The 16704-nt window shown below is 43.7% G+C and overlaps 1 protein-coding gene and 1 non-coding gene across 6 annotated transcripts in view; both read left to right on the plus strand.

Moving 5' to 3' along the window:
• The window catches only part of LOC106560735 (La ribonucleoprotein 1, translational regulator), a 116609-nt gene that overhangs the window by 85623 nt on the left and 14282 nt on the right, over positions 1 to 16704 (plus strand). For 2 of the 5 annotated variants that reach the window (XM_014123919.3, XM_014123923.3), the window contains 6 exons: positions 2375 to 2552; positions 8288 to 8484; positions 13668 to 14075; positions 15681 to 15804; positions 16073 to 16278; positions 16550 to 16656. In XM_014123919.3, coding sequence (XP_013979394.2) covers positions 2375 to 2552; positions 8288 to 8484; positions 13668 to 14075; positions 15681 to 15804; positions 16073 to 16278; positions 16550 to 16656 — 1220 coding nt within the window. The remainder of the gene's footprint in view (positions 1 to 2374; positions 2553 to 8287; positions 8485 to 13667; positions 14076 to 15680; positions 15805 to 16072; positions 16279 to 16549; positions 16657 to 16704) is intronic. The other 3 variants (XM_014123920.3, XM_014123921.3, XM_014123922.3) reach the window with 3 other exon arrangements.
• On the plus strand, positions 8526 to 8614 carry LOC123724995 (small nucleolar RNA SNORA49). Its single transcript, XR_014379297.1, has one exon. It is a non-coding gene; the product is annotated as a small nucleolar RNA SNORA49 (small nucleolar RNA).

The following is a 16704-nucleotide window of genomic DNA, read 5'->3' on the forward strand; positions in this document are numbered from 1 at the left end:
TGAATCACACATTGGAATGTGACCAACATAGCTTTTTACCACCCGAGGAACATTGCCAGGGTGCTGATAGACTCATCCAGGCTTTTATTACAAGCAGGCTTGACTTCTGTAATGCTCTCCTGTCTGATCTACCCAAGAAAGCCATTGGTCAACTGCAAAACAGAATGCTGCAGCACAGGTACTGACCAAGACCAGACATAGAGCACACATTACACCGGTTTTAAAGTCTGGCTGCACTGGCTGCCTGTGAGTTTTAGAATTCATTTAAATATTCTTCTATTGGTTTTTAAATCAATCCACAATTGTGCACGCCAATACATGTCAGACATGCTATTTATTTATGTACCCAGTAGGTCCCTCAGGTCCTCTGGCACTGGCCTTTTAACTATCCCAGAGCCTAGGACCAAGAGGCATGGAGAGGCAGCCTTTAGTTATTATGCCCCCAGCCTCTGGAATACCCTGCCAGAGAACCTGAGGGGGGCCGAAACGGTGGACATAATTAAAAGATCTTAAAACGCACCTTTTTAACACTGCTTTTCCTTAGGGTGCTTTTTAGTCTGATTTTATTGTGATTTAATATATATATATCTCCTCTAGTAAATATTTCAGTTTTTTTTTAAACATTTGTTACTTTTTTCTGTGAAGCACAATGTGTTGCAGCCATGTCTGAAATGTACTGTATACAGTGCCTTCGGAAAGTATTCAGACCCTTTGACTTTATCCACATTTTGATACGTTACTGCCTTATTCTAACATGGATTAAATAAAAACATTTCCTCAACAATTTACACACAATACCCCATAATGACAAAGCGAAAACCGTTTTTTGAAATTTTTGCAAATGTATGAAAAATTATAAACAGAATTACCTTATTTACATAACTATTCAGACCCTTTTGCTTTGAGACTCGAAATTGAACTCCGGTTCATCCTGTTTCCATTGATCATCCTTGATGTTTATACATGATTGGAGTCCACCTGTGGTAAATTCAATTGATTGGAGATGATTTGGAAAGGCACACACCTGTCTAAATAAGGTCCCAAAGTTGACAGTGCATGTCAGAGCAAAAACCAAACTAAGATGTCGAAGGAATTGTACATAGAGCTCCGAGACAGGATTGTGGAGAGGCACAGATCTGGGGAAAGGTACCAAAAAATATCTGCAGCATTGAAGGTCCCAAAGAACACAGTGGCCTCCATCGCTCTTAAATGGAAAAGGTTTTGAACCACCAAGGCCCTTCCTAGAGTTGGCTGCCCGGCCAAACTGAGCAATCGGGGGAGAGTCGCCTTGGTCAGAGAGGTGGCCAAGAACCCGATGGTCACTCTGACAGACCTCTAGAGTTCAGGCCTTTCTGGTAGGGTGGCCAGACAGAAGCCACTCAGTAAAAGGCACAAGACAGCCTGCTTGGAGTTTGTCAAAAGGCACCTAAAGGACTCTGACCATGAGAAACAAGATTCTCTTATCTGATGAACCCAAGATTTTACTCTTTGGCCTGAATGCCAACCGTCATGTGTGGAGGAAACCTGGTACCATCCCTAGGGTGAAGCATGGTGGTGGCAGCATCATGCTGTGGGGATGTTTTTCAGTGGCAGGGACTGGGAGACTAGTCAGGATCAAGGCAAAGATGAACAGAGCAAATCACAGCGAGATCCTTGATGAAAACCTGTACCAGAGCGCTCAGGACCTCAGACTGGGGCAAAGGTTCACCTTCCAACAGGACAATGACCCTAATCACACAGCCAAGACAACGCAGGAGAGGCTTCAGGACAAGTCTCTGAATGTCCTTGAGTGGCCCAGCCAGATTCCATATTTGAACTCGATCGAACATCTCTGGAGAGACCTGAAAATAGCTGTGCAGTAACGCTCCCCATCCAACATGACAGAACTTGAGAGGATCTGCGGAGAAGAATGGGATAAACTCCCCAAATACAGATGTGCCAAGCCTGTAGCGTCATACCCAAGAAGATATATCCACGAAGACTGCTTCAACAAAGTACTGAGTAAAGGGTCTGAATACTTATATAAATGTGATATTTCAGTTTTTGTGTAATACATTTGCAAAATTTATTCAAACGTATTTTCGCTTTGTCATTATGGCGTATTGTGTGTTTGATCAATTTTATAATAAGGCTGTAACGTAACAATGTGGGAAAATGTCGAGGTCTGAATACTTTCCAAAGGCACCGTAAATAAAGCTTGATTTGATGATGGGATGTTAATTGCTTAATGAACTCTGGAACAACACCTGTGTGGAACCACCTGCTTTCAATATACTTTATATACCTCATTTACTCAAGTGTTTTATTTATTTTGACAGTTGCATACTATTTCATTGTTTCATACCCTCAACACTTTTTAAAATTCTACCCGTAGTCTTTGAAGGACAGCAAAGAGGTGGAAATAATTGACATGAAGATCCGTCGGAAGGTGGAGCCGGAGAAGTGGCCACTTCCTGGCCTGTCCATGGGACCGGCCCACAACCAGGTGGACCTGACCCAGCTCATCCACTGCCCTGAGTTCGTGCCCCGGCAGATGCCCACTAAGCAGACAGGTATAGTAGCTATACCCCCTAGCCAGCCTCACACTATACAACTGATAGAGACTTAGCTATGCAGATTCACTATCAAAATGGGTGGCTATACATTCAACCATCTATTTCACCTCTCACTATAAAAACAGGGTACACTGCCGTGAAAGTTGTTGCCCTATTTCTAATTTTCTAAATTTTTGCATTTTTCTGACACTGAATGTGATCAGATCTTCAACCAAAACCTACAATTTAATAAAGTAAAACCGATTGAGAAAATAACACAAAATGTTGATACTTATTTCATTTATTTATAGTGCCTTTAGAAAGTATTCATACCCCTTGACTTATTCCACATTCTTGTTGTTACAGCTTGAATTCTAAAAGGGGTGAGAAACAAAATGTATTTAATCATCTACACACAATACACCATAATGACAAAGTGAAAACATTTTTGCAAGTTTTATTGAAAATGATATACAGAAATGTTTCATTCACATAAGTATTCACACCCCTGAGTCAATACATGTTAGACTCCCCTATGGTAGCGATTTACAGCTGTGAGTCTTTCTGGGTAAGTCTCCCTAAGAGCTTTGCAAACCTGGATTGTACAATATTTGCACATGTTATTAATTCTTCCACCTCTGTCAAGTTGATCATTGGTAGTTGATTTAAGTCAAAACTGTAACTCGATTAGCAACTCCAATGTATATTTGGCTTTGTGTTTTAGGTTATTGTCCTGCTGAGAGGTGAAATTTGTTTCCCAGTGTCTGTTGGAAAGCAGACTAAACCAGGTTTTCCTCTAGGATTTTGCCTGTGCTTCGCTTTATTGCTTTTCTTTTTTCCCCCAAAACACTGCCTAGTCCTTGCCGATGACGAGCATACCCCCAACATGATGCAGCCGCAACCATGCTTGGAAATATGAAGAGTGGTACTCAGTGATGTGCTGTGTTGGATTTGCCCCAAACATAACACTTTGTGTTCAGGGCATAAAGTACATTTCTTTCCCAAATTCTTTGCAGTTTTAAGTGCCTTATTGCAAACAGTATGCATGTTTTGTAAGAAATACAATTTTGTACAGGTGTCCTTCTTTTCACTCTGTCATTTAGGTTAGTGTTGTGGAGAAACTACAATGTTGCTGATCCATCCTTAGTTTTCTCCTATCACAGCCATTAAACTCTAACTGTTTTAAAGTCAACATTGACCTCAGGGTGAGAACCCTGAGGCGCTTTCCTTCCTTTCCGGCAACTGAGTTAGGAAGGACGCCTGTATCTTTGTAGTGACTGGGTGCACCATCAAAGTGTTATTAATAACTTCACCTTGCTCAAAGGGATATTCAATGTCTGCTTTTTTGTACCCATCTACGAAATAGGTGCACTTATTTGTGAGGCGTTCAAAAACATCCCTGGTCTTTGTGGTTGAATCTGTGTTTGAAATTCACTGCTCGACTGAGGGACCTTACAATTATCTGTATGTGTGGGGTACAGAGATGAGGTAGTCATTCTAAAATCATGTTAAACACTATTATTGCTCACAGAGTCCATGTAACTTGTTAAGCACATTTTTACTCCTGAACTTATTCAGGCTGGCCTTGTCAATAAGTATTCAACCCATTTAAGAAATTTTAGCTTTTCATTTTTAATTCATTAGTAAAAATGTCAAAAAACACAATTCCACTGACATTATGGGCTGTTGTGTGTAGTCCAGTGACAAAATATTAATTTAATAGATCTTAAATTCAGGCTAGGACACAGCAAAATGTGGAAAAAGAAAGTGAATACTTTCTGAAGGCACTGTAATTAACAAACGTATGCAACACCCAATGCCCCTGCGTGAAAAAGTAATTACCCCTTTACACTCTAACTGGTTGTGCCACCTTAAGCTGCATTGACTGCAACCAAATGCTTCCTGTAATTGATGATCAGTCTCTTAACACCCCACTCTTCCATGCAGAACTGCTTTAACTCAGCAACATTTGTGGGTTTTTGAGCATGAACTGCTTGTTTCAGATCCTGCCACATCTCAATCGGATCTAGACTTTGACTAAGCCATTCCAGAAATTTACATTTTGTTTGTTTTCAGCCATTCTCATGTAGACTTGCTTGTGTGTTCTGGATCTTTGTCTTGCAGCATGACCCAGCTGTGCTTCAACTCACGTACGAATTGCCTGACATTCTCCGTTAAAACTTTCTAATACAGAACAGAATTCATGGTTCCTTCAATGACAGCAAGTCATCCTGGTCCTGAGGCAGCAAAGCATCCACAATCCATCACACTACTACCACCACCACGCTTGACCGTTGTTATGATGTTCTTACTGTGGGATGGAGTATTTGGTTTTCACCAGACATAACGTGACCCATGTCGTCCAAAAAGTTGACTTAAGTTTTGCCAAAAAGCACCTGGATGATCAAGACTCCTGGAAGAATTAGTCAAAATGTGAACATTTTGGACGATCAGGAGGCTGGAAAGATTAGGCACGGGCTCTCTCAGATCCTCAAAGTTCTTCAGCTACACCATTGATAGTGTCTTGACTGGCTGCATTGCCGCTTGGTACGGCAACTGCCGAGCACCCTGCCTTCCAGGACATCTATACCAGGGGGTGTCTGAGGAAGGCCCAAAATATTGTCAGACTCCAGCCACCCAAGCCATGGACTGTTCTCAATGCTACCGCACGGCAAGCAGTACCAGTCTGGAACTAACAGGACCCTGAACCGCTTCTACCCCCACGCCATAAGACTGCTAAACAAGGCTGCTAAATAGCTAATCAAATTGCTACCCGGAATACCTGCATTTACCCTTTTTCTTTTAACTAACTGTCTTGTGCTGACTCTATCCACACCCTCTAGACTCTACCCACACACATACACTGACAACCCAACACACACACACTATATATACAAAAGTATGTGGACACCCCTTCAAATTAGTGAATTTGTCATTTCAGGTACAAATCGAGTACACAGCCATGCAATCTCCATAGACAAATGTTGGCGGTAGAATGGCCTTACTGAAGAGCTCAGTGACTTTCAACGTGGAACCATCATAGGATGACACCTTTCCAACAAGTCAGTTCGTGAAATGTCTGCCCTGCTAGAGCTGCCCTGGTCAACTGTAAGTGCTGTTACTGTGAAGTGGAAATGTCTAGGAGCAACAACGGCTCAGCCGCGAAATGGTAGGCCACACAAGCTCACAGAACGGGACCGTTGAGTGCTGTAGGGCGTAAAAATTGTCTGTCCTCAGTTGCAACACTCACTAACGAGTTTCAAACTGCCTCTGGAAGCAACGTCCGCACAAGAAGTGTTCGTCAGAAGCTTCATGAAATGGGTTTTCATGGCTGAGCAGCCGCACACAAGCCTAAGATCACCATGTGCAATGCCAAGTGTCGGCTGGAGTTGCATAAAGCTTGCCGCCATTGGACTCTGGAGCAGTGGAAATGCATTCTCTGGAGCGATGAATCACGCTTCACCATCTGGCAGTCCGACAAACAAATCTGGGTTTTGCGGATGCCAGGAGAACGCTACCTGCCTGAATGCGTAGTGCCAACTGTAAAGTTTGGTGGAGGAGGAATAATGGCCTGGGGCTGTTTCAGGGTTTGGTCTAGCCCCCTTAGTTACAGTAAAGGGAAATCTTCAGAAAGTATTCTGACCCCTTGACTTTTTCCCACATTTTGTTACGTTACAGCCTTATTCTAAAATGTTATATATTTTTCTCATCAATCTACACACAATACCCCATAATGACAAAGCGAGAAAAAAAAATGTTGTAACCTTATTTGCATAAGTATTCAGACCCTTTGCCATGAGACTCAAAATTGAGCTCAGGTGCATCCTGTTTCCATTGATCATCCTTGATGTTTCTACAACTTGATTGGAGTCCACCTGTGGTAATTTTAATTGATTGGACATGATTTGGAAAGGCACTCACCTGTCTACACTACCGGTCAAAGTTTTAGAACACCTACTCATTCAAGGATTTTTCTTTATTTTTACTATTTTCTACATTGTAGAATAATAGTGAAGACATAAACTATGAAATTACACATGGAATCATGTTGTAACCAAAAAAGTGTTAAACAAATCGTGAACCTGATTGTTACTCGTAACAGAGCTCCAGAGTTCCTCTTTGGAGATGGGAGAAGCTTCCAGAAGGACAACCATCTCTGTAGCACTCCACCAATTGGGCCTTTATGGTGGAGTGGCCAAACGGAAGCCACCCCTCAGTAAAAGGCACATGACAGCCCGCTTGGAGTTTGCCAAAAGGCACCTAAAGGACTCTGACCATGAGAAACAAGATTCTCTGTTTTGATGAAACCAAGATTGAACTCTTTGGCCTGTATGCCAAGTGCCACGTCAGATGGAAACCAGGCACCGCTCATCACCATCCCTACGGTGAAGCATGGTAGTGTTGCATCATGCTGTGGGGATGTTTTTCAGTGGCAGGGATGGAGAGACTAGGCGACTTTGAGGGAAAGATGAACAGAGCAAAGTACAGACAGATCCTTGATGAAAACCTGCTCCAGAGCGCTCATGACCTCAGATTGGGGTGACGGTTCATCTTCCAACAGGACAACAACCCTAAGCATACAGCCAAGACAACGCAGGAGTGGCTTCGGGACAAGTCTCTGAATGTCCTTGAGTGGCCCAGCCAAAGCCCGGACTTGAACCTGAACCTGCAGAGAAGAATGTGAGAAACTTACCTAATACAAGTGTGCCACGCTTGTAGTGTCATACCCAAGAAGACTCGATGCTCTAATCGCTGCCAAAGGTGCTTCAACAAAGTACAGAGTAAACGATCTGAATACTTATGTTAATGTGGTATTTCAGTTTTTTAATTTTAATACATTTGCAAAATAATGTAAACCTGTTTTTGCTTTGTCATTATGGGGCATTGTGTGTAGATTGAAGAGGGGGAAAAAACAATTTAATCCGTTTTAGAATTCATTTTTTATTTATTTATGTGTTATTTTACCAGATAAGTTGACTGAGAACACATTCTCATTTACGGCAACGACCTGGGGAATAGTTACAGGGGAGAGGGGGATGAATGAGCCAATTGTAAACTGGGGATTATTAGGTGGCTGTGATGGTATGAGGGCCAGATTGGGAATTTAGCCAGGACACCGGGGTTAACACCCCTACTCTTACGATAAGTGCCATGGGATCTGTAATGACCTCAGAGTCAGGACACCCATTTAAAGGCTGTAACGTAGCAAAATGTGAAAAAAAGTGAAGGGGTCTGAATACTTTCCGAATGCACTGTAGCTACCTCAACTACCTCGTAGCCCTGCACATCACCTCGTTACTGTATATAGCCATGTTGTTTTTACTCGTTACTGTTATTCAGTGAATTTTTATATGCTCAAGGAATGATTTCAATATCAGAAAAATCCCTGTACTCCGCCAGCCAGTGTAATACTGTGATACAGTGTAATACTGTGAGGTGTAAAACCATTGGATAAAGGGCTTATTTCTTACCGCTTCTCTGTGTACACTGATTCAGTCAAGTGCTCTCCTGCTTTGTGTCTAATAGACAATGATTCGAAAACACTTATTTAATCAGGTAGGACTGGTAGGTAGTTCAAGGGGTATGAGTGGTAGCTATGACTGCATCCCAAGCGCACACTATAAATGGAATAGGGTGCCATTTGAGACACAACTATTGAAAGGTAGCTGATATAGAGTGAGCTTACACTCACTAGTCCACTCTGTAGGCTTGTCTAGTCTCGTGCTCACCTATAGAGTCAATCTAATCGACAGAGTCTGCTCCAGGGTCTCCCCGGTCCTCCACGCCCACCAGGGGCATGACCAGGGCCTCCATGCAGCCCAAGATGGAGCAGGACGTGTCCAACCTGAAGAGCATGCCCAAGGGACTGTCAGCCAGCCTGCCCGACCTGGACTCTGAGTCCTGGATTGAGGTGAAGAAGAGACCCAAGCCCTCCCCGACCAGAACCAAGGTGAGTGGAGATGAATAGATATGACCTGATTGTGTGTTGGCCTTCCTCTCCCTTAATCCAGTCACTCTATGTCCAGTTGAGTGGTCTGGCAATGAAAGAGGATACAGCGTAATGGCTCTCACCGCACACCATTATCCTACATGATACCTGTAAAACAAAATCTCTATAACAAAGATGAATGTCGGTTCTATTTGATTAGGGCCATATAAAATCAGTCATTTTTTGTTTGTTGCCTAATTCACTTTTGTTTTTCCCAAATTCCGTTTTCTCAGTTTTGTTTTTCAAGGTTTTGTATTTTTTCCGTTGGAATTAATGGGAAAATATGGTAATTAATATTAATACCATTTAAATGTAGTCGTCTTTTGCGTTGTATATATTTATCATATGGAAACAGAAACCTTTTACCTTATCGTAAGTAGACAAATTGCAAATTATTAAATCCTTCTAATCTAAATAAAACAATTTAGTTACAAATTGAACTTTAGTTAAATGAGTTGACTCTTCACATGGGATGATTTTGCTGAACAACGAAAGGGAATATTAAATGATCCCCAATGATCCATCGCATCTCCCAAAAACGTTTTCAACATACATCAAGAAACTAAAGCTTTGGTTGTCTTCCTCTCAGGCTTCCATGTCTTCTCCCTGGACCTCCTCTTGAACATCAAACTCTGAGGCCTCATCTTCACTGTCACTTTCCAACCTTGTTGAGGATGGCTCGTTGTCAGGCTCAAAAAGCCTCAAATTTGCCCGGATGGCCACCAATTGTTCAACCCTTGTATTGGTCAGCCTGTTGCGTGCTTTGGTGTGTGTGTGTTCCCAAACAAGGACCAGTTGCGCTCTGAGGCGGCTGATGTTGGTGGGATTTGGAGAATGATGGAGGCAACCGGGGAAAGAGCAGACCCACAAAGTCCCTTCCACCAGGTGGCTGATGAGATATGTTGGCACGACTGCCATAGGTTTCAGGCTGCTTACCACTCTCTCCCAAAATACATCATCCATGAGGATCCTCTTGATGGGGCTGTCCATATCGGCAGACTGTGATATGGCCATTTCTTGGAGAGACTCCTTCCCTTCCAGGAGACTGTCAAACATGATGACAACACCACCCCAACAGGTGTTGCTGGGCAGCTTCAATGTGGTGCTCTTATTCTTCTCACTTTGCTGCTATAACTTGATGACCCTTCACATACCTAACCATTTCCTTGGCTCTCTTGTAGAGTATATACATTTTTTTCAGTGTCATGATGTCCTTGAGGAGCAGATTCAATGCATGAGCAGCACAGCCAATGGGTGTGATGTGAGGGTAGGACTCCTCCACTTTAGACCAAGCAGCCTTAATGTTTGCAACATTGTCTGTCACCAGTGCAAATACCTTCTGTGGTCCACGGTCATTGATGACTGCCTTCAGCTCATCTGCAATGTAGAGACCGGTGTGTCTGTTGTCCCTTGGAGAATACTGGTTGAGGGGTGGAGATGATGTAGTTAATTATTCCTTGCCCACGAACATTCGACCACCCATCAGAGATGATTGCAATAGTCTTTCTCTTTGATTTGCTTGACCTTCACTTGAACTCTGTGGAACTCTGCATCCAGCAAATGAGTATATAAAGAATGTCTGGTTGGAGGGGTGTATGTTGCGCGAAGGACATTCAGAAATCTCTTCCAATACACATTGCCTGTGAGCATCAGAGGTGAACCAGTTGCATACACAGCTCAAGCAAGACATTCATCAGCATTTTTCTGACTTCGTTCCTCCATTTGAGTAAAAGAAAAGTCAGATTCCAGGAGGACTATGAGCTGTTGCTATGGATAAGGGGTCTGATTCATCATTTTCACCTCGAATAGAAGTAGAGGGAGTTTTGTCAGAGGTTGCTTGTTGTGAGCGCTGAGGGAACTTTATGCACTTGGCCAGATGATTCTGCATCTTTGTTGCATTCACATGATTTGGCACTGTATTTGCAAATGTACACAGCTTTTTCTTCTACATTAGCTGCAGTGAAATGTCTCCACACTTCAGATAGGGCCTGTGGCATTTTCCTGTAAAGATTACAAAAAAAATGAGTAAAAAACAAACAAATACAATTCCATGTACAGATAAATATACTGCTCAAAAAAATAAAGGAACACTTAAACAACACAATGTAACTCCAAGTCAATCACACTTCTGTGAAATCAAACTGTCCACTTAGGAAGCAACACTGATTGACAATAAATTTCACATGCTGTTGTGCAAATGCAATGGACAACAGGTGGAAATTATAGGCAATAAGCAAGACACCCCAATAAAGGAGTGGTTCTGCAGGTGGAGACCACAGACCACTTCTCAGTTCCTATGCTTCCTGGCTGATGTTTTGGTCACTTTTGAATGCTGGCGGTGCTTTCACTCTAGTGGTAGCATGAGACGGAGTCTACAACCCACACAAGTGGCTCAGGTAGTGCAGCTCATCCAGGATGGCACATCAATGCGAGCTGTGGCAAGAAGGTTTGCTGTGTCTGTCAGCGTAGTGTCCAGAGCATGGAGGCGCTACCAGGAGACAGGCCAGTACATCAGGAGACGTGGAGGAGGCCGTAGGAGGGCAACAACCCAGCAGCATGACCGCTACCTCCGCCTTTGTGCAAGGAGGAGCAGGAGGAGCACTGCCAGAGCCCTGCAAAATGACCTCCAGCAGGCCACAAATGTGCATGTGTCTGCTCAAACGGTCAGAAACAGACTCCATGAGGGTGGTATGAGGGCCCGACGTCCACAGGTGGGGGTTGTGCTTACAGCCCAACACCGTGCAGGACGTTTGGCATTTGCCAGAGAACACCAAGATGGGCAAATTCGCCACTGGCGCCCTGTGCTCTTCACAGATGAAAGCAGGTTCACACTGAGCACGTGACAGAGTCTGGAGATGCCGTGGAGAACGTTCTGCTGCCTGCAACATCCTCCAGCATGACCGGTTTGGCGGTGGGTCAGTCATGGTGTGGGGTGGCATTTCTTTGGGGGGCCGCACAGCCCTCCATGTGCTCGCCAGAGGTAGCCTGATTGCCATTAGGTACCGAGATGAGATCCTCAGACCCCTTGTGAGACCATATGCTGGTGCGGTTGGCCCTGGGTTTCTCCTAATGCAAGACAATGCTAGACCTCATGTGGCTGGAGTGTCAGCAGTTCCTGCAAGAGGAAGGCATTGATGCTATGGACTGGCCCGCCCGTTCCCCAGACCTGAATCCAATTGAGCACATCTGGGACATCATGTCTCGCTCCATCCACCAACGCCACATTGCACCACAGACTGTCCAGGAGTTGGCGGATGCTTTAGTCCAGGTCTGGGAGGAGATCCCTCAGGAGACCATCCACCACCTCATCAGGAGCATGCCCAGGCGTTGTAGGGAGGTCATACAGGCACGTGGAGGCCACACACACTACTGAACCTCATTTTAAGGACATTACATCAAAGTTGGATCAGCCTGTAGTGTGGTTTTCCACTTTAATTTTGAGTGTGACTCCAAATCCAGACCTCCATGGGTTGATAAATTGGATTTCCATTGATTATTTTTGTGTGATTTTTGTTGTCAGTACATTCAACTATGTAACGAAAAAAGTATTTAATAAGATTATTTCTTTCATTCAGATCTAGGATGTGTTGTTTAAGTGTTCCCTTTATTTTTTTGAGCAGTGTAGGTAAGCAGTTAGATTAAACAACTCCTTTGTAAGATAAATGTTTTACAATGAAACATGTATGGAAACAGGTGAATTAACACTCCTCAGTTAGCAGGCTCAAGCAAGCTAAAACCCACATGGTAGCAAAAACTTACTAGCAGAAATTAACAAGTTAGAAATGATTTAAACACACTTTGTTGTAGGCTACTATTTACTAGTTAACAAAAAATCATATATGTCCTATAAAATATATTCACCTCACCCAGTATTGTAATCCAAATGTACCACAAAGCATGTAGTCCTTGGCTCAGACAGTGTAGTAGTGTGGGCTCAATAGCATCTCATTAGTGTACCAGATCTTGACAATCAGCTGCACATGTGATGGAAGAATGCACTGTGCATGCAGAGGGTTGCAATTCCATTGAATTGGGGGTAGATTAACCAAAATATGCCACAAGACCTAGAATTGCCTTGTGTATCCCACAAAAAAGGTTCACTGTTATAAGCTAACTTTTTTTTAATGAATTGAATCAAAATTCCCTGGCTTTAACTTCCCATGGAAAAATTCCAGAAATGTACTGGAAAGTTTTGGAACCTTTGCACCCCTATGTGTGGGGGATTGTTCTCAAAATTACACCTTTTTTAATAGAAAAACAACAATGTAATGTTTTAAAACTTCAATATGTAACTTTTTTGATGACATTATCAAATTCACATGGAAAGGTGTGTGTGTGTTATAGATCTGTCATTCTCATTGAAAACAAGTCTAAGAAGCAGTTTTTATGTGCGCTATTTCTATGCTTACGGTTCTTAAGTTTTGTTTTTGTTTCTTTTACTTTCGGTTTGTACACCAGGTTCAAACAGCTGAAAATACAATATGTTTGGTTATGGAAAATATCTTTCACAGTGGTTTAGATGGTACTATGAGTCTGTACAATATAACAATTGTAGAGTCTGACATTTGGCTATGTATTAGAATTTTTGCAACCAGAAAATGGCAGAGCAATTTCTGAATAGTGCAGCTTTAAGTCCACAGCAATGCTTAAACCACATCAGGTGACCACTTTCTGCGAAAAATCTAAGAAATGTTTATTTTTTGGTGTAGATACCCTTTAATTCAAGTGCTCACCAGCCAGGGATTTGTTTGATTAGGGTGTTTTTGTAGTGCACATGCAATTGCAGAGTTTGCTAAACAAATCGCCACTTGATTGATGCAAGTAATCATGATCTAATTCTGCCAGGTAGTAGGCATAGACTAAAGCGTTTGTTGAAAGTAGTGCACTACATAGGGAATAGGTTGCCATTTGGGGTATGTTCAATATGTTACTGTTCATCACCAGTCCATTCCCCCTGCCTGTGGTGTTATCTATTCATCCTCTCACCAGCACCTCTCTTCATGGTGTCCCTGCCTGTATACAGTGTGACTGTCTGCCTGCTCCATACCTCTACATTGCCCTTTCTCTACTTCCTTGTCTCCCTCTCCACCTTGGCACCCATCTATCCCTCCACGCCTTCTCCCATGGACGTTGACTGATGGTAGACCCCTTCGTTGCAGCAGAAGGAAGACGCTCTCTCCCCGGTGCCAAAGGCAGGCCTCAGCCTGGTCCCCTCTGCCGCCTCAGCCAAGGAGGAGCAGGATGAGCCCGAGGAGCTGGACTTCATGTTTGACGAGGAGATGGAGCAGATGGATGGCCGCAGGAACACATTTACCGACTGGTCCGATGAGGACTCGGACTGCGAGATCGCCGACAACGACGTCAACAAGATCCTCATTGTGACACAGACACCGCCCTACCTGCGCAAGCACCCAGGGGGTGACCGCACAGGCCACCACACGTCGCGCTCCAAGCTGACCAATGAGCTGGTGAAGGTGATCAACGACGGCCTGTACTACTACGAAGCGGACCTGTGGGATGACAACTACGAACCCGAGTACGCCACCATCAAGGTCAGTCCCTTTCACTTGGACTTTAACTCTGTAGTCAGGTAGCAAGCACTATTATCTAGAATAGGTGCATTAATTTGAGGACTGTGAGGATGGATATCAGAATTTTCAATAGGTCGTAACTAAATATTTGGGGACAGCCTAAGTAATTACAGATTCTCTAAATGAGGCATGTGCCTAGTTTCCACCAGGAAACCATTTAAACAAAATACACTCTTGTGACAGTCTTCAGAGATAAAAAAACAACAACAAATTGACAACAATAATAAACCAATCGGTTATGAACAATGAACAAACGCGTATCACTGATATAACTTAAGTGGGCTGTTTTTGTCCCAGTTATTGTGGCAGGGCAATTTGTGCCGTTCACGTGCCCCCCCCCAATCCAGTGGTGTGTTAATAAATAAACCCTACCTGGGCTGCCTCTGCCTAGCTAAGGGCTCTGTGGAGTGGGTTTCAGGGGGGGAAATGGCTCTTCAGATGTCTTCAGAGGTAACTAGGTCAGAGATGGCTCGTGCTTGAAAAGTAAGTCTTGTTTCCTAGGTTGCATCCAAAATGGCACCCTATTTCCTATTTACTGCACTACCAGAAATGTATGGGCCCTGTTCAAAAGTAATGCACTATATAGGCAATAGGGTGCCATTTGTGACAAAAGCTCAGTGTGTAGAAGCCAAGTTGTAGTTTAGTTCCTATAATTTTGTTGCTATTTTTACACCAGTTTTGTCTGAGTAAAGTTGAGGGTTCTGTGTTGTGTTTGGAGGTTGTTACTGTTGACAAAGCCCTAGTTTGAAATAGAGCCTTTATTGAACTTCCAAGTTAATATAGCCCAGTAGTATTCTTGGTCACCATGCCATGTTGGTGCATGTCTGACCGTTACCAAACTTTGAAGAAGGTACATTATGCTACACAGATTGTTGATTACAGCCTATTTCCTACTTCCCCCATCTTTTGTTTGACTCTTGAAGAAGGAAAAACTGTTTTTTGGACATGCAATGAGGCGGTGTAAATGATGACATGATCAAGTGTTTTGCTTTTGAATGTTCATCACCTGGTCTGATTGATATTGGGACGATTTATCGGACACAAATAAAGGCTAGTCCTGGACTAAGTAGAGGTCTCTGAATCTAAATGGACCCAAGGACAATTGGACCTGACCTGATCATAAAAAATAAAATGGCGACCGAACGGACCCGAATGGCCCAGAGGACAACAACCTAGACCCGACCTGAACCCTAATGGATCCGGGTCTAGATTGGGCCATCTATAAGTAAATAAATGCACCTTATTAGTGGAAAATAAATATGCTTTAAGCTATGCAGAGCTGTGGTCAGGTCCATTCGGGTCTATCAGCTGTAGTTATGTAGACCCGATGACAATCAAAAAGGACTCGGTCTCGAGGGACAAGTTAGAATTTCGGTTGGGTCTCGGGTATATCAGGTCAACCAGGACCCGTGAAGACCTTTTTACTAAAAAGCACTTTCAATGGAAAATCTCCATTGTACATGCTTTTTATTCTAGGACTAGATCTGCCTCCCTGAAACGAACCAGCCCATTGAGTTTACCACCGCTGTTTCACTGAGCCTCCCTGTCATGTGGTTGTCTCTGCAGCAAGAGGTGGAGAACTTCAAAAAGGTTCACCTGATCAGCCGAGAGGAGTTTGACTGCCTAACCCCAGAACCCCCCGTCGACCCCAATCAGGAGGTGCCCCCTGGACCCCCAAAGCCCCAGCAGAGTGAGTACCACAGACACATGAACAGATGAGACACAGACCTTTTTTACTAAGGTGGGGGTCACACAGCTATGGCTTAATCACATGCCAAACACAAGCACTCTACTGAACCAACATTGGGAAATAACACCAGATATAGAGAGCAGAATAATACATTCAATAAATTGGTGTTTCTATGGCTATAGGAATACCTCCACATAAGTCTTATTCATGTGCATATTGAAGCTGTGATACAGAAATGACCCATATGAACACGTGACTCATCTCTCAGTTCCCGTAGACGCCTTGGCGAACAAACTGTTCGGTGCCCCTGAGCCTTCCACAATAGCACGCTCCCTCCCGACTACTGTACCTGACTCGCCCAACTACCGCATTGCCCGGACACCCCGCACGCCTCGCACCCCGCACCGGAAGGACCCAGCCATGACGCCCCGTTTCTACCCTGTTGTGAAGGAGAGCTGGCCCGTCGACGCCAAGGTAACAATTTTGTTTCTGACATTTTGCTTAGACTTACACACATCCCGTAGATCTACCAGGGTACAGTTGTCTATTGGTTATTGATTTGGACATATCTGACATCTGTGAGGCGGCACACTGCTCCTCTATTTATGCTAATACATTTAATTTGTGAAGTGTCTTTCATTTACATCTGAAACCTCCGACTAGGGGCGGATTTGGGTCTGGGAATCTTGACTGCTGTGGGTACTGTTTGGTTAACTGTCCTCTCTCTATCCCCCTCTGTCTCCAGACCCCCAGGAAAAGGAAGACCAGGCACAGCTCCAATCCCCCCATGGAGTGCCACGTTGGCTGGGTGATGGACTCGCGGGAGCACCGATCTCGCACCACCTCCATCAGGTGAGTCAAGCCACCTCTCATCTCCTGTTGCTAACGTGTGCACTTGTT

The sequence above is a fragment of the Salmo salar genome, chromosome 10, assembly GCF_965601325.2.
Source record: "Salmo salar chromosome 10, fSalSal1, whole genome shotgun sequence".
Taxonomy (NCBI): Eukaryota; Metazoa; Chordata; class Actinopteri; order Salmoniformes; family Salmonidae; genus Salmo; species Salmo salar.